At 41.6% G+C, this 18,471-nt stretch overlaps 1 protein-coding gene across 3 annotated transcripts in view; it reads left to right on the plus strand.

Moving 5' to 3' along the window:
* Nucleotides 1-18,471, plus strand: part of SCIN (scinderin) — a 75,710-nt gene that overhangs the window by 23,746 nt on the left and 33,493 nt on the right. For 2 of the 3 annotated variants that reach the window (XM_086742416.1, XM_086742415.1), the window contains exons 2-3: nt 5,609-5,763; nt 7,316-7,477. In XM_086742416.1, coding sequence (XP_086598542.1) covers nt 5,609-5,763; nt 7,316-7,477 — 317 coding nt within the window. Of the gene's footprint in view, nt 1-1,871; nt 2,101-5,608; nt 5,764-7,315; nt 7,478-18,471 lie in introns of those variants that run through there. The other variant, XM_086742414.1, reaches the window with a different exon arrangement.

Here is an 18,471-nt window from a genome sequence, read left to right on the forward strand (position 1 = left end):
AATTTGAGCTTTGCAAGACAGGCAGAACAGGTAGGAGACATGAATGAGGCTGCATAACACCCGGCTGGTTTGAGCTTGTGTATGGGCACAACCCAGCACACTTCCAAAGTGAGTGCAACTCGCTGACTTCAGAAGAAATAGTAAGTCCGTACAATTATAGAGTATGTGATGAGCTTTCCCCGCACTGACTAAAGCTAGCTAGTGCACAAGAGTGCAAAAAGGCATGCAGTAAGAAAAAGAAAAACTGCTAGATATAACTGAGTGAGTAAAAGTGAAAAGAAAAACAACTGGCATAGATGGAAGGGTAAATCTGAGAAACCACTTACGAATATTTCGAAATGGCTGATACTGTATTGAAACTGGAACTGCTGGAATTTTTTGGCTGCTCTTCCAATTTTTTTTTTCTTCATATGCTGAACGGTCTGGAGAAAAGCATTTCGTTTGGGAGGCATAGTCCTTTATAAAGCAGACTCAGCCTCACCAAGTCCTGGCAGAAAAAGTGATAGAATGCTTGGCTGTGAACTGGTGAAGGTGAGCTGTAACATGTTTAGCTGGACCTTGACAAAGCAGAGCACCTGCAGGTTCCTTTTTTAAACAGTGGGAATAGAGCAGAATGCTCAGCAAAATAGGAGGCAGTAGTAAGTACACGCTGAGTAATGGCATCTTTTCCCTGAATAGTTAAACTGTACCCCAGACAACATAAAAAGAAAGCAGGGAAGATAGTTAAAAGGGTTTCTTAGATGTGGTGCTTTTTTTTAACTTGTTGCCAGAGAAGATGCTCTCCAGCTGCTCTGTTGCTTTTGGCTGTGCCTCTCCCTCCTTACTGAGGGAGCCCTGATCCACTTGCAGGTGGATGCTTGCGCTCTGCTTGTATGAACTTGCTAAAACAAACCAATGGGAAAATCCTGAGCCTCAAAATCAATCCAGGTGGATAAAGATAATGGAGCTAAACACGACGTTCTCTGAAATACATCTTTTGATAGGGTGACTGCTTGAGCTGTAGCGATCTGTATCCTATCCAGATTAATCTACCTCCTATCAATATCAGATGAAAGCACTGATTTCCTATAATTTTCGTGTTGTAATGACCTGCCAGGATGATGTACCAACCATTTATAAAGGACAAGTAGGGAGTGAGTTTAACTCTTTTGGGTTGTTCCATGGTGTTGGAAAAACACCAGCACAATGCTTTCCATTTTCTGAGAAAGGGAAATTCATATGAATTCTGGGCTTCATCCAGAATCTTCAGAAAGAAACAAGATATTTTCCCTCTATAAAAAGATTTCTGGCAATATTGGACAAACAAAATTAAATTGCTGGATGGAGAAGGAGAGCTGCACTCTGCTGTTCCAGTCTGGGGTAAAAAGGAGCCCAGCAGCAAGTGAAAGCTATGAAAACTCTGCATTCTGACACTGCTGACGAAGACAAGGCAGAAGTGATAATTACACAGGCAAAACGCACAGCCCTGCCCGTGGCTACCAGGTTGGGTCGGTTGTGCTTTGCTTTCTTGGCTTTTTTTTTTTTTACTTCCTCATTTGAGAATAGTGAAAAACTATTCTTTTGCAGCAAGGGTCGCCGATTATTTATAACACCTCTGCCACGAGTTTTGGGGCACAGAAAGAAAAAGGGTGCCAGCTGAGTTTGGCAGCCGTGTTGGAAACCGATAAATACACAAGACCCCACCCGGCCCAGCGTGGGGCGGGGGTGCATCTCGGCAGTCCCGCTGCTCTCCTCACCGGACTCGGCGGCGGCGGAGCGGCCCCGCTCCCCCACCCCGGGGCAGCTGCCGGGCGGGGGCTGGCCCCGCTCCGCCTGCGGGGCCGGGCCGAGGGCTATAAAAGCGGTGCGGGAGGGCCCCCCCCCGTCCCGCAACACCGGCGCTCCGCTCTCCTCCTGCCATGTCCCCGGAGCGTCCCCCCGCAGCCTTCGCCGAGGCCGGGCGGCAGAGCGGGCTGCAGGTGTGGCGAGTGGAGCGGCTGGAGCTGGTGGCCGTGCCGCCCAGCCGCCACGGCGACTTCTTCGTAGGGGACGCGTACCTGGTGCTGCACACCGCCCGCCGCGCCGCCGGCCCCCCCGCCTACCGCCTCCACTACTGGCTCGGTAGGGACGGGTCTGGGGGGGTCTCGGGTTGCGCGGCCTTGCTGTTGCCGGGGGTACCCCCCCCGTCCCCCCGCTTTGGAGCTTGACCGGGGGCTGGGGAGCCGAGTTGGGTTTTTTTCCCCCCTTTTCAGAAGCGCTGCCTGCGTGCAGGTGAAGGAATGGGAGCAGGGCTACAGGCAAGGGTCGGGGCAATGCTGAGCCTCAGCGCTTCTGGTGTGGCGATGCTCTGGGGGAGAGAAAGGGGGTGTACGGTAGAAAGCTGACGATGTGCCTCCTTTGTGATGTTAGCGTGCTGAAGGGTTAAAGTCAAGTCTTGGCTGCCTCCAACCAAGATTCACAACTGAAACCCTGCCTGCCTTCAGATGAAAAGTTTTCTTGCCTGTGTCCCCACGAGGACCAAAACTTCACCTCGGCCGTCTCCCTGTGGCGTTGTCACACTGCTTTCCGTCCAGATGCTGCCTTTTCCAGCTCGACTGATCTTGCTTTCTGCTGATACAGAGACTGGAGGCAGGGTCACCAAGTTTTCTGTAAAACCTCTTCTCTTTAATATCAGTCTGACAGCCTAGCAGAGCCCCTTCTGAAGCAACTGGGAGCACTGGAATTGGGCTGATTTCTTTTGCCTTCAACCTTGGCTAGCACAGTGTTTACAGACAAATAGAAGTAGTAAGACATAAGGATGTGTTTTAGGTGACTTCCTCATCTTCTGGACACTTCTTGAGACTTCCTTGTCTGGTCACCAAGTCATCCGACCGCAGTGGTTGCTGTGTAGCTGCTTGAAATCTATTACTTTGTTCTTGTTTCACTACCAGGTTTGTGTTTATAGGCAATAATCTCGCTGAGTGCACATAAAGGCAGGTCAATGTCCATTAACGTTAATGTGCTTGACTTGCTGTGGCTCTCATTGTACAGCTGGATGCATTGAAAAAGAATAGCAGATAGAGCCGGGATTGTTCTGCATAAATGCTTGAAGCTTGTTTAGTTTTGCATGTGTTACAAGTGATCCAGCTGGCATGTGGGATAGTGTCTGTCTCTGACAAGAATATAATCATAGATGGCAGTGTAAATGAATTTCTGGCAGAAGTGCTTAGGTCAACAGCACAGCTAGTTAATTGCAGGGTTTGGCTATTTACACCTTTGCTAATGAAGTTACAGCTATTTATGTAGTAGTTAAGATGTAACAGACCCTTCCCAGTGAAAGATGCAAGGACTCTTTGCAACTGAAAGTGAAGTCAAAACAGTGACTGACATTTGCAGTAATGAACATTTGCAGCCCTCTTTGCTGCTGTACACGCCGTTGCACATCTACTGCTGATCTGGCGATATCCAGATATTGCAAATAGCTTTGGGTAATCTGGGCACGCATTGTTCTTCTGCAGCTGGCAGGTTGGCAGCAGAGCGGCTAATTGCTGGGAAATCCTTTCCTGCTTGCAGGATGTTCTGGTGGTGGGGCGGAGATGCTCAAACACTGCTGCAGGCTTAATAGTAACAGGAGACCAGAACTTCATACAAGGTGTATGGGGAAGGGCAGTCACACGCAGGGCCGGAGTTTGAATCATTTTGGTATTTTTGCCTAAGGACTCTCACCACTGTTACGTATACCAAACTTTTCCTTAATGAGCGAAGCTTGCGTAACCTGTGTGCCAGGAGGACCACAGTAGGGTTTTTCTGAAGACTTCCCATAAACTGTCTCTGAACAGTTACAGCAGTCATTACCAGTCAGATTTTGGGATGGAAAGAGCACTTGTGAAATCAGATTGGTGGAAACCCTACAGGCTTTGGGCTTAGACACTTACAAGGGCCTTGCTATGTGGTGACATGGTCCTACTCCTGCCTGTCATCTGTGGCATGTATTTTGTGGGGGCTACATACAGTGGCTTGGAGTCTGAATAGATTCTGACTTCACCAAAAAAGCCCCGTATTCAGAATAAGAGCAGAGCATTGAATTTTCTTATTATAGAGTGTCAAACTTCCTCCTAATGCCTCGCTTGGGCATACTAAAGGGATTAGCAGGTCTAGACCATGGGAGGATGGGCAGTGACCTTGATGTGCTTGACAGTCATGTGCTGTAACTGGCATCCTAGGGTTAAAGTGACCAAATAGTTGTTCTATTGGCCTGAGTGATGGGGATGGGCTTTTTCCAGACATTCTTGTGTAATGTCCTGCTTTCAGTAATGTTTAACTTTTTTTTTGGGCAAGCCTCATGCTCTTCTCTTCCCTGTGCCTCAATTATTCTTTGGATCCCTTCTCAGTTTCATCCTTTCTAGAGGTTTCCATTGCACCTGTGTCCCCACAAAAGCCATGTTGATGGCAGCAGTGACACTGCTCCTGGGAGAAGCACAGTTAGTTGGTGGGCAGATGGGAGTTACCTTGTGGCATTTGCACTGCTGGGCCATGAATAGGGCACTGATCCTCACTAAGAGAGGAGGTAGGTCAGTGATGGCCCCATGCTTTATTATTTCCTAATACTTCACCAATAGGCTTCCTGTGACACCAAGACCTCACTACACACTTCATCTTCTCCCATAGCCTGTGAGAGGTATCTCTGTCTGGACTGTTTGGAGCTCTATGATATTTTTCCACTCAGTCACCTAGAAGCAAGGAAATGGTTAATGTAGTGGAGAAGCTGCTCCTGAGAACTGTTGATTGTATACCAGCATCTCCCTCTTATTTATTAAAAAAAAAGTAAATGGAAAACCTTGCCTTTTCTTACTTTGCAAAAGTTCTTGAGAAGCCAGTTCTCTGAGACTTGATCCTATTTGTGCTTTTCTTGAAACAATAAAAACTGCTGGAAATGTTAATCAAAAACACATGGGCCCATGTTAAAAGATTTTGTTTTAAATATACAGCCTACTTTGCAGTGTGATTAGGCCATCAACACACGAGTTAAGGAGGCCATTTTGCCACGGTCCTGACAAGAGGCTAATCTCTGGAAGGTCCAAACAGTGTGACCTCATGAAGCAAATATCTGAGCCCCAAAGCTGCTTTTCTTTCTCCCAGCTGTACCAGGCAATCTAATAAAAGATATCTCAGCAAAATACTCTTTGCTTGCATTATAGTGTCAATAGGACCACTCTTGAGTTATTTTAACTCTATGGCTTGGTGAATTGCTCTTAGCATAAATACATGGTTTACCATCTAATAATCCTTTGACATGACATTCCTTAGTCTTTACACTTCAACTTAAAGTAAAAAAATAATTTCTGTAGATACTTGTCATGCTAAACTGAATTTAAATGTTCTATTGTTCAAAGAGGCTGAGAGAAGACAAACTTGGCTATTTTTCACTTTTCCTTTTTCTTTGAATGCAGTTCTAGAAGTAGTTAAGAAACGGTCTGGATGGTCATGCATGTGGTGGTGAACAAGGTTATGATGTAGTGCTTTGTTGCAACATATACATGGGCAGTACAACCTGCTGAAGGCAGTGCCTGATCATCACAGGGACAATTTCTCCGACAGAATTTGAAGTTACATTAGCCCTTTATAGACATAATATTTCATCTTATTTCAGGGAAAGAATGTACCCAGGACGAAAGCACAGCTGCAGCTATCTTCGCTGTTCAAATGGATGACTATTTAGGAGGAAAGCCTGTGCAGAGCAGAGAAATTCAAGGATATGAGTCAACTGAGTTTGTGGGCTACTTCAAAGGAGGAATTAAATACAAGGTAAAGAGCTAGTTGTCAAAATATATTCTAAATATATATAAAATATTGTCCCCCAAGTAAAATCAAATCTTTGGCTTTGTATCTGTTACTGAAAGTTTTTAAATTGTTTTTTAATGTTTGGTTGGTTTAGATCTGAACTACCTATCCTAAACTACAGGAGGCCCAGTACTTGTACAGAAAGCAGCAATTAGTTTACCAGTGTCGCTTCTGCTAACTGAAAACCTGTCACAGTGAGTTATTCCTGCCTCCATCCACTCCGCCCCCCATCAAAATCAAGCTTTCCTGAGATTTCATACTTTAGTGTCTAAGGGCACTCACAGTAGGGACTCTCTGTGTTTGGGAGGCAGTGAATGTCACAGAAACCACTTCTATGTTGTAGACTGAAGAATTTTGTTCAAATGCAGAACCCAATGTGCTTAAATGGTTAAAAACATCAGCAGAGTGGAAAAGTCCCAAACTTTAGTCTAAAAATGGTGCTTTTGCAGTCCTACTGAAGTTTTTGACTTTGAGGTAGGTAAAAAAAGCTCCCAAATACTTGTCATGGAAATTTTATGTTTTAAAAAGCTGTAGTGTCAGCCTCCTTGTTGTGTTACTTTCAGAAGCAGAATCTTTGGAAGGAAAATTTTTGAGACTTCTATATTTTTTAAGAATAAAGTAATATATCTCCTGAGAATCTCCTTGTAGTAGGAGCTCTGTGAGCCATCACACAGTCAGCCTTTTTCCCATTATGGAGGATTGTAACTTGTCACATTCTACAAAACCAAGCTGAAGCTTTGAACTCTGCTTGTGCAAGAGAAGTTGACAGTGAACTGTCCACTCTCTTACTTTTTTTTTATTTGTAATTTCAAGAGACACTTTCTATTCTGACCGAAGAACTGAGTCTCCCAGAGGAGTGGAGAGTGCTGCGTCACAGAGGCAGACAGCCAAGCCAGTCTACAGGAATAAGTTAGGCTTAAACTTACACTTTACAGATTGTAAATCAATAGTTTGGTCTTGCCTCCCCTAATTTGATGCTCTTTACTATGTTGCCTCCTAAGTTACAAATACTCCTTTCAGAAAATTAGAGCTGCTGTGGAATGACTGCTCCCTATGCACATAACCAGGCACTAAAAACACCCAGACCTCTGCATTTAAGGAAGTTGTGAAAACTTGTGCAGAAGCTGCATATTGCTCTGCTTTCCCTCAGTCCTTATTTGATAACCTACTGATTTTTGTCCTAAAAGTGTGGTTCAGCATTACCTTATCCTTTGGATGATGCAGGGAAGTGTGGTAAATTCTGTGCTTTCCCTTTCCACGTGCATCTAAAAACTCTTTGAAGCAGGGTGACCTCTGCTCCCTGATATAAAGGTTCACACCTGAGAGTTCAGTGGGCAGCAGTGTTCCCCAAGTCTATCTGGTCTGTGGTCAGCACAGTTAAACAGTGTATTATTTTTACTCACTTCTCACTGCAGAAGCTATTTTTTCCCCTGCTAGCTCCTCAGCTGTAGCAAAAAGGTAAATTTGCAGAAATCAAACTGAAGTAAAGCTTGCTTCTTTGTTTTGTTTTATTCAGGCAGGTGGTGTGGCCTCTGGATTTAATCATGTTGTTACTAATGATCTGAGTGCTAAGAGGCTTCTGCATATCAAGGGCCGGAGAGTTGTAAGAGCCACAGAAGTCCCCCTGTCTTGGACCAGCTTCAACAGAGGAGATTGTTTCATTATTGACCTTGGATCTGTAAGTAATTCCTAGAGCAAAACACTGAAAAGTAAGAGATGCAGCATCCCTTTTAAGGTCTGAATCATCCCCTAAAATGCACAACTGATTTTGTCACTCACCCAAACTGACAGAAAGAATTTGCTTTAGAAAATCAGTTTTAGTGTCACAACACTTCCAGGATTCAAAACTGCTCTAAATGTTTTCTGAAGTATGCACAGATTATCCGTCAGAAAAGACTTCTCTTTCCCACTCAAGGCATTGGGATTTTTTACTACTGATATGTGAACCTTAAGCTATTCACGGTAAGTCCTGTCTGACTTTGACACTGTCTACCAGCTGAATGGGATCAGTGCTAGAGTTCAGAGCAGAACACAGACTGGACCTTTCTCTTAATAGCATCTCTTCATATTCATCAAACTTTGATCATGACCATTCACCCTAAAGAAATAGCTGCAAAAGAAATTATCATCATAAACTTGTTATACAATGTGTTAAAAAACTACTTGAGTATTTCAAGAGGTGACTTGAGAAGCAATCCCATACTTCAAGGCTTTCTGATAAAAGCAAGTAGAGAGACTCAGTGCAAAAGCATATGGACAGATAAGATAATTTTGCTTCAGATGACTTAAAGTATAGTACTGTCACTTTAGTATCAAAAAGTCTTAAAATGAATCCTAAAAGTATCAGCTGGGATGTAGCCCATGCTAGTTAAATGCTAGTTATCAGTTTGAAATTATTCCCATGCCTGATATGCTGACATATATAAAATTAAGAGCATACGAAATAAAATAGTTTATCTGCAAGGCAGCAACTGCAGTTGCTCTTAAGTATAGTGCTTCACAAGGAAGTGGTCAATTACTTCCTCAGGATTTCAGAGAAGAGTTCCCTAACCCATTGAAAAAGGAGCTCTTCTGAACTCATGTTACGGGTCTGGCTGTTTCTTCTGAAAAGCATCCCCTGGTGTAATAATTGAAGATATTGGTATCAAGTAGCTATACTGATTATGTCTGTTAGAATTTTACCATGCCTAGCAGCCTTCAGACAGAACAACAGTGTTATCCTAATGTTATCCCATCCCTCTTATGGCGCTGCATCATCTGAAACAGCCAAGTCACCAGTATGCAAACAGCTATCTCTCAATGTCACTTTGTATTAGGGATGTATAGAAGACTCAAATCATCTGTTCCCTTTCAGAGTTAACCCAGGGGAAATGGTAAAATTGGAACTAAACATTGATAGAAAATGCTGCTTTTGCAGTCAGGCTGTCACAGGGCTTGAGTTTTCTGGTTTGGGGTTAACTTCCCATGGACATCCTGTGGAACTGGGTGTACTCCATGAATTTGGCTTGTCCTGGCCCTTATTGTGCCACAGTCACCCAGTTCACCTAAAGTAATTACTCGGATAACATTGCAGACGTGGCAGTGACACTATACCACTGTGGGTATATAGTGGTCTTAGGTGTATAGCTGGGGGTTCATCCCTTTTGATATTTGCTGAGAGGAGAGCACTGTCACTAGGCAATTTAAATGTAATATAGGTTTAGATTCTTATTTCTAATACTGAACGTACATTGCGAGCCTTTTCCTTTTTTAGCATAACATCACTCTGGTTTCTGATTTCCTGTTTGACAAGACAGAGGTTAAGCAGCAATGTAACCCTGTGCCTTTGTAGGAAGAAAGATTAGATGTGAACTTCTAGATCTCTTCTTTACCACGCTGTGGGAAATGTCAGTCAAATCACATAACTAACAACAGCTCTTGGTCTTGCGGTGTCAATGGTATACAAGGGATGGGTTTTCCTGGGTGTATTAGCAGGTTAAGGGAAAAAGTCTTTCAGCATACAGACATTTGTAGTAATTTCATCATAGGTTATTATATAAACCAGACCTTTCTTGTGGAAGATGAAAAGGCAATGTGTGACATACTTCAAGATTAAGATATGTAAGTCTAGTGAAGTGTCTATTGAGAAATAGGTGTGTTGTAAAACTTGCTCAAGACTTCTGCTGTGACAGAGTACTTTCTAAGAACTGTATTTCAAGCTGAAGTAACTGTGTATCAAATTGAAATTTTCCTTGTCTCCATGACTAGAAGTCCATTGTAAATGGATGAGTCTTTACAGGAGCTCTTAATTGAATTTAGGGTCCTTAGGAAAAAAAATTGGCTCAGGTAGATTCCTTTACTTAATTGAAATAAAATGAATCTTAAATAGGGTTGCTCTTCAGTCTTGGGATTTATTGCAGGGCACTACAGAATCATTGTCTGAGAATAATGGGTGATAATTGCATAAAATAATGAGCTTATGGTCAGTGCTTTTAGTATCAAATTATTGTAGCATGTCAAATAAGATTAATTTCCCAGACTTACTTTCCCCAGTCTCTTACCTAACCAGAAGGATGGTCTCCATGGCACTGCAAAACTGCTTGTGCAGTCCATTTGCTTTTGTATTTTATCAAGCCATTTATCTAATATAATGAAAAATCATTTCTGTTTTCCCACTGAGCTCGATTACAGCAGTATTTTAAATCTGTCATTTGAACAGATAAGGGAAAATTAAGAAAGGTAATAATGAACAGGAATAAAATCATTAAAGTCACTAAGGTTTCCCCCCTGGTGATAATACCTTAAGTAAAGAGCATTTGTGTGCATTTCCAGCTAGGTTCATGTATTTACAGTTCAGGCTATGATGGCGACCTCATACCTAGGTATGATACTAAACCACATTTGCAGTAGTTCAGATATCCCACCCAGGTCTTATCTTGCCTCCTTTGACCTCTCTAGGCTGGAGCAGAAAATAGCTGCAGATGGCAGAGAAAACACTGTCTTTGATATGAGAGGAGTCATTAGCTGTGGGTAATGTGTGAAGACCTTTTATTCAAACAAACTTCTGTAAGACCATAATATGAGCACTGTGACCACCAGACTGATGTTCCAGTGCAGTGAGTGATGCAAGAGGCTGCCTGGGGTGCCAGACCCTGACTTAAGATTTTTTTTTTTTTTTTTTTTTTCTGCAAGGGATTTCCATGATGCCTTCTTGATGAATCTGGGAATCTCCCTGTAAGGAAGCCTTTGGGACAAAGCAGGCAAGACAAGTGCAGGGCAGTTACTGAAAAGGCTTTGTACAGGCCTGGAATAAAGCACGCCTTACCTTGTTAAGTGCTGCTTGTAGCACACCCTGTCCTGGCAGAGCTGTGCTCAAGTCCTCCCAGACGCCATTGTCTTCTACCACACTTCCCAACCTATCCTTTTGACTGGAGAGTGCTCAGCTATTCCTGGTGTCCCACCTGAGAGGTACCAGGATGGGTCTGGCAGCTCTTGGTGGCCATAAACTGGCTTTACTCTGTGCGTGTCTCCTTTACATCCAGATGCAGCTCTCCCTGCTTCATCTCATCCTCCAGTCACCTGCCCTTAGCCACATCCCTCTTTTCCTCCATCACCAAGACAAATTCTCAAAACAGCAAGGAGCATGAGAGGGCATGGAAAATGACCATGGAAGGAAAAAGATTAATCATTGAGCCATTTAGTGAATAACATACACACTGTTTCTCAGACTATTTTAGTATTATCCAGATCTATATGTTAATATAGCTTATATATATGCTTTTCCGATAAGATGTGCTAAAGACTTAAATCTCTTTCATCATTTTTCTTAGTGATTCATTTAAATTGGGAACAACACTTGTCAGTATGTACAATGGTGTATACTAGTGATGTATAAAATGTGAATGTTGAGATGTGTTGATAGGTTGCGTAGTTATCAAAACATGGAGCAGAACTAATAGGAGCAGCAATACAATAAAACAACAGTGCAATCAAAGTTCTAATGCAATGTTACCCTTCTTCCCAAAGGAAGAATGCAGATGGCAAGGTGATAACTATATCTCAAGTTAAGTGAAGATGGAAGGTAAACTGCACTCAGTTGTCCATCCTTCCCCTTCCTAAAGTGATGCTTATAAATTGGTTTATAAACAGCCAAGAGGTTGCTGGTTTGAAATTTAAGGACCTGCAGTGTGCTTAAAAACAACTTGTTGTGCCATCCAGCAATCAATGTATGTACTTCTCAAGGGCTCCATGAATCGCGAGTGAAAATTATGATGTTAGAGCTCAAAAGTATGAGACTGAGTAATGCTGTTGTGATCATGTATCTGTCAGTATGCTCCTACTTGAACTCCTGACATGATAGGTATGTCAAAAGGAAAAAGACTGCTGTCTTGCACAAAGACACTAGAAAAAATACATCAAGGAAAAAGAGTGGCTTTTTTAGGAAACACTTTTCATAAAAACTCCTGACTTGCTATAGATTAAATTATATTCACAAAGAGAAAATTAACTTCTGCTTTTTAACAGAAAAAGACCAAGAGGACAGATACTTATGATTATGACTGCGGGTTATGATTCAGCATCACATTGCAACCTTAAGCACAGTTGCAATTGTGCTTGCTTCTGTAATCTCCCTGCCTTCTTGCCTGCATTGTCTCTTCTAGGTGGCTTTGCTTCTCTTCCTTTAGAGAAACCAGTTCACAATCAGCATATTAATTGCTTTATTAAAGTAACTTTGGGTATAAACAGTGCATAATTCTTGCATGTTGGAGTTCATCAGTGTAAATTTCTCTTTCTAGTTGCTTTCCCTGGCACTTACAACCAACTAGTCATGTTCTTTTTCCATGTTTATTTACATTTTTCTCCTAAACTAATCTTTTCCCCATTTTCCCCCAGCTGAGAGTTAACCTATCGCTCATGCTGTAGCAGGGAGTTGCCAAACAAGTAGCCAAGCTTGAAGAACTGCTCTAGTTCTTTATTAACTTTATGGACTTATTAACAGTTTAAAAATGTGGTTATATCTATGCACAGTGTATCTTAGTAAACAAGCATCTCATTTTTTTGTAAATCTGTGAATCAGTTATTTTTACAGCTCTAGTAGTGGAAACTCCAGCATTCTAGAAATTGTTGTAGTCCCAAAGTCATTAGACAGAGAAAAATAAATGTTAAGCCTTTTTCACCACTCTTCAGTTACAGTATTCAGGGTATGTAGTTTTCCTTTATACTCCATGGACTGGAAAGCTTCCCCTCGCCCTGACGTGTACACATTAAAATGTCTGAAGCAGAAACCATAATTAAAGCTTCAGGTGGACAGGACATACATGTCTGCACAAGGAATCAGTTAGGTTAGTTTTCTTCCTGATGCTGTAGGAAATCCAGATGTTTAGCTTCTTGAGCTGCTGTTATTTAGAATACATATCCTCCTGGTACTCACCCTTTAACGCACTGTGGTACAGCAACAGCTATTCCCAGAACATACTAGCAAAACAGGTGTGAGAGGAAAAATGAATGTAGTAAGTGTATGACTGTGGTACATCTGACTTATTTTTATCCTGACAACTTGTTCCAGTTGAATCAAATGGAAGACTCCAAGTTTGATTACAAAGACGCTATTGTAATTATACTAGGGCCAGGCTCGTGGTGGTCTCAGCAGCATTCTGGCTGAATGAATTCAGAGTTTATTTTGGATTATCAAAACTCCACAACTTTCAATGGTTCACTGTATTACAGTTTCAACAAATGTAAAAGGCAGATCTGATGAATATGTGGAATGATTTTTTTTCTGTTCCCTGCCTGTATCAAGAATTCCACAGGCAAGACAGGAAAAAAACATTGAATAATTTAAGGAGAAAAATGTCTCCAGAAGCCTATATTAATCTGATTCAATCCAAACTTTCTTCTCAATATATATGTCAGTTGCTAAAAAACCTGAATGTCATGAACTGACAAAAAGTGTTGTATCCTAGTCACTCTTACGCAGTTTTACTGTTCAGTTATTTTCCCCATCACTTGAACTTTGCTTTCTTGATTTATCACTTTTTTTTACTTTAAAAATAAAAAACCAAACAAACGCCACATTCTTGTTTTAGGGCTGTGTTTAATTTCCAAAAACTTAACAGTGAGTTACAAACACCAAGCTAACGTGCATTTGAAGGCATTGGAAGCATTTCTGTTGTTTACAGTTCATATAAAACCTTTTTTTTTTTTTTTCCTGATTCTACTTGTATTTTGTATTGGCATTTTTCCTTTAAATTTGTTAACTTTAATTTAAGAGACTAGACTTTAATAAAGAACAGTTTCAGCTACAATGATCTCATACCTTATCAGAACAGCTGTTTATTAATGAAAGAACAGACTCTCAGCTGAGCGCATGCCGATTATTTTAATACAAACATAGGAGCATGGTAAGATATGTATGAAAGCTTTGCCAATATTCTTGTATGTTCAATTTAACTCTAGCTTTGCTAGGTTTTTTTTTCTGCTTCCCTCAAGAAGTGGTATCTTAGGTTCACTCACATGTCAGTGTTAGGAGTGCAGGCTCCTTTGAGCATTCTGGCACCACAGCTCCTCTCCTCCTGACCCACCTTTCCTTACAAACCTCATCAACCCTTCTTCTACCTCCCCACTGTTAAAACAACTGCAGTGGCTTTCTGTGATATGATCAGGCTCTGATCTGATTCAACCCAAACCAGAAGCAGCTAAGCCTAAGAGGAGAGAGAAATTAAGGCAGTAATAACTTTACAAACTTTATTTTCTTGCTTTTAGTCCTTTTGTATGAGTTGTGGAGGTAAAGAGACTGTAGTATGGTCTTTCACGTGAGTGGGTTTAGCTGAAGGTCGTCTTTGTGCCAAGCTGCTCTGCTTCATAGCCGTGCCTCTGTAACTAACTTGTACCTAACATCATGTTGACACGATGCTATCCACACTATAGATTTAGCAACTTTTTAGTTAATAGCTGTAATTTTTAAAAATTGAGGTGCCATTACATTCTGGGATCATGTTCTGGCGTAGATGCGGGCAAAGGTGGACAGGCTTAGGGTGCATCAGGGTCTGCTGACAAAGAATAGAGGCACACCAGCTTATGATACTTGGCTTAAAGTCTTTCCTTAATGAAAGCTTAAATTTTTATTTTACTATTTTAAGATTAGTGAGACTTAATCCTTTAAACATTTCACTGTTATTTTCTACCAAAATTGAAGTTTTGCAACAAATTTGCTTCAAATAGTGTTTTGAAACCTATTTAATTTGTTTAGCTTTTTAATGTCTCTTCAGGTAAGAGAATGCAAATCAGCAGCCACAGTATGGGTCTGGAAGTTAACAGGTATTTCAACAAAGATGTAAGATTAAAACACTTTTATGTTCAGGACGTGTTTGTAACTAAAACAAAACTGTGAGTCTTTCACAGATTTAAGCTGCTTGGTTTTGCTTTCATGGTCCTGGCTAGGATTCACAGAAAAGACACCAGGACACAGAGCATATTTTCATTTGCCTCCAAACTGAGCAGGCTGCCAATTGAATACAGAGGTGGCTGTGTGTTGGAAAGGAAAATTTGTTTTTATGTCACTTATGAAATAAGAATTTCTTTGTTTATTTTTCCTTCTCTTGCTCTAGATGCCATTTGGGGCTGGAGCAGGAAGACAGGAGGTGTACACTCACAGTCCCTCTCCATACAGGGAAAATGCCAAGGTGCTCTTACTCAGAGTTACACAAGCCATACATAATCATCCTGCCACACACTTCTGTACAGGAGCTAAGTCTTTGGTCATTTTTAATCTGCTGTAGAAATCTGAACAAAAAGCAACAAAGGGAGGTAGATTTAGATTAGATATTAGGAAAAAAATTTTTACAATGAGAGTTGTAGAACACTGGAACAGGTTGCCCAGAGAGGTGGTGGATGCCCCATCCCTGGAAACGTTCAAGGCCAGGTTGGATGAGGCTCTGAGCAACTTGATCCGGTTGGGGATGTCCCTGCTCCTTGCAGGGGGGTTGGACTAGATGACCTTTGAAGGTCCCTTCCCACCCTAACCATTCTATGATTCTATGATTTGACGCTGTCCCACACGACATCCTTGTCTCCAACTGGAGAGACGGGGATTTGATGGATGGACCACTCACTGGGTAAGGAAGTGGTTGGATGGTCAGATTCAAAGAGTTGTGGTCAATGGCTCAATGTCCAAGTGGAGTATCATTCCTCAGGGGTTGGTATTGGGACTGGCCCTGTTTAAGATTTTTGTCAGCAACATGGACAGTGGGATTGAGTGTACCCTCAGCAACTTTGCCAATTACGCCAAGCTGTGTGGTGCAGTTGACATGCTGGAGGGAAGGGAGGCCATCCAGAGGAACCTTGATAGGCTGGAGAGATGGGTGTGTGCAAACCTCACGAAGTTCAACCAGGCCAAATGCAAAGTCCTGCACATGGGTCAGGGCAATCCCAAGCACAAATACAAGCTGAGTGGAGAATGGATTGAGAGCGGTCGTGAGGAGAAGAACTTGGGAGTGTTGGTTGATGAGAAGCTCAACATGAGCTAGCAATATGCGCATGCAGCCCAGAAAGCCAACTGCATCCTGGGCTACATCAAAAGAAGCATGGCCAGCAGTTCAAGGAAGGTGATTCTCCCTCTGTACTCTGCTCTCATGAGACCCCATCTGGAGTACTGCGTCCAGCTTTGGAGCCCTCAGCACTCAGGAAAGACATGGACCTGTTGGAGCGAGTCCAGAGGAGGGCCACAAAAATGATCAGAGGGCTGGAGCACCTCTCCTGTGAGGACAGGCTGAGAGAGCTGGGGCTGTTCAGCCTGGAGAAGAGGAGGTTCTGGGGAGACCTTATTGCGGCCTTTCAATACTTAAAGGGGGCCTACAAGAAAGATGAGGACAAACTTTTTAGCAGGACTTGTTGTGATAGGACAAGAGGTAATGGTTTTAAACTAAAAGAGAGTAGATTAAGACTAGATATAAGGAAGAAATTTTTTATCATGAGAGTGGTAAAACACTGGCACAGGTTGCCCAGAGAGATGGTGGACGCCCCATCCCTGGAAACATTCAAGGCCAGGTTGGATGAGGCTCTGAGTAACTTGATCCATTTGAAGATGTCCCTGCTTCTTGCAGAGGGGTTGGACTAGATGACCTTTAGGGGTTCCTTCCAACTCAAACTATTCTATGATTCCATGATCTCATGTGATTTGCAGGCCAGAAGCTGTCTGGAATAATAGCAGTGAATCCTGCTACTTTAAAACTGGAAGAGCAAACCACACTCCCCAGAACATGCAGATGAGAAGAGGCCTTGCTGTGACTGGAGTGTGCATAGTACAGACCCAGTTTGCCTTCACAGCCTCCCTCAGGAACTCTAGCATGGTCATGATTATTCATGATAACATTTTCTCCCCCTTAGCTGCTAATCCCACTGTGATCTGACAAGTACGTTGATATCAACAACCATTAATATCAGGTAGCAGAACAGCTCTCTTCCATACCATGTCTCTCAAACTCTTTTAAAAAGATTTTAAAAATAAATAAATACTGCTAGTACAAACTTCTGAAAATAAACTGGGCTTGGCACAGGAATTACTAGTGCATGAAGTTCCTTTTTTTTTTTTTCTTTGAGGGGAGTGAACACTTGAAGTCTATTTTCATTTTAATGGAAACATTTTTTTGTCAGCCTGCCAGTTCAAAATAAGGTTAGCAAAACAAGCCTAAAAATAGTGGAGGTGTAGTACAGCTAAGAAATTGTGAAAGCACCGAGTGAGCTAAAGCTAAATACCATATTATGGCCCTAGTTGAGCACTTTATATATATATATGTGTGTGTGTGTGTGTCTAAATATAAATACATGAATAATAAGATCCAAGCCAAAAGCTCAGTGGTCTATTAGACACGGTTAGATAACCAACTGACTGTATTTCAGGTAAATCCGGATCTAAATATTAGCCTTGCCAAGAAGTGGCTTTAACTTTTAATATAACTTTTTCTGTCTTTAAATTGTTAAAACACCAATCTGCCTAGAGATTTAAATAGATAAGTTATGTCAGGAAGACCTACTTGTAAATATCCAGCAGAACTTCTGCTGTGAGGCCTCAAAATTAGATATATTTTAAAATAATTGAGAAGATTATTTTACTTCAGAAAAGAAAGTTAACTAAATCTAAGCTCCTGAAGGCTTGTAGCACTGAATGCCTAAGATGTTTGTTTAGTGCTCATGGTAAATACAAGAAAATATTATACACTTTGGGACACTTTCATGACTTACGGCTGCTCACTTCCCTCTATTAAATTACACAATATGTGAAGTTTAACTTTCAGGGTTTTAATAAAGAATAGTGTCTTTATTCTCTAGTGCTGAAAAGAATCAGAGTCTTGTTTCTCTAGCTTTTAAAATCACTGTTTTTTAAATAACGAGGGAAGATGGAGCTGATAGGGATAGTGTGGCTCATCCATGCGAAGTCCAGATCAAAGATGTTTTCAGACATGGCTTGTTGATTCAAGTTTTATATATGTGGCAGGAGAAAACCTTACCACACAAGGTTTCTCAAAGATACAGCTAACAAAATTTCACATTTAATCATTTCAGTTTAGGATGAAAGTATTTAAGTCATATTATTTTGTGGGAGAGTCTCTTAGTTTAGGAAGGTGGACTCCATAAAGAAAATAATGAAGTCTGCAAATCAAAAAATCTGAAATCCATTACTGTATATTTTTAATGGTCTTTCTCCTTTCACAGGCTAATTTGAAGCCTGGAGCCAGTGGGCTAAAGGAAAGCTCAGTTTAGTCACTTGCTAACTGAAGGCAAAGTGGGAGAATACACTGTGAATGCAAGGTAGCCAGGGCACACTGTGCAATGGGACCTTTAGGAGATGCTAAGAAAAGAAAATGTGAATTTGTTGTCTGAGAAGTAAAGGTCTTTGTAATTTGCAGTGACAATTTAAGTCTCACAGTACCCTTTGTGGTCAGTACAGTAAATACTATTAATTTTGTAGATGAGAATTCTTGTTTGAGGTTGCATGGCCAGTTACCAAAAGACCAAGAGAGGGCTGACACATACAACTGAAGCCGAGCTTTTAACCTTTTTAAACGAGTTATCTCCATGAATTGCAGCATACACACTGAGGTAAGGCAATAATTGCCTAACCTCTTCAGTTAATTCTCTATGTATGACTTCTTCCTCTTCCTTATTGCTTCCATAGACTGTGAGAAATAAAGAATT

This window comes from Chlamydotis macqueenii, chromosome 2 (genome assembly GCF_036417535.1).
Source record: "Chlamydotis macqueenii isolate bChlMac1 chromosome 2, bChlMac1.mat, whole genome shotgun sequence".
Lineage (NCBI taxonomy): Eukaryota > Metazoa > Chordata > Aves > Otidiformes > Otididae > Chlamydotis > Chlamydotis macqueenii.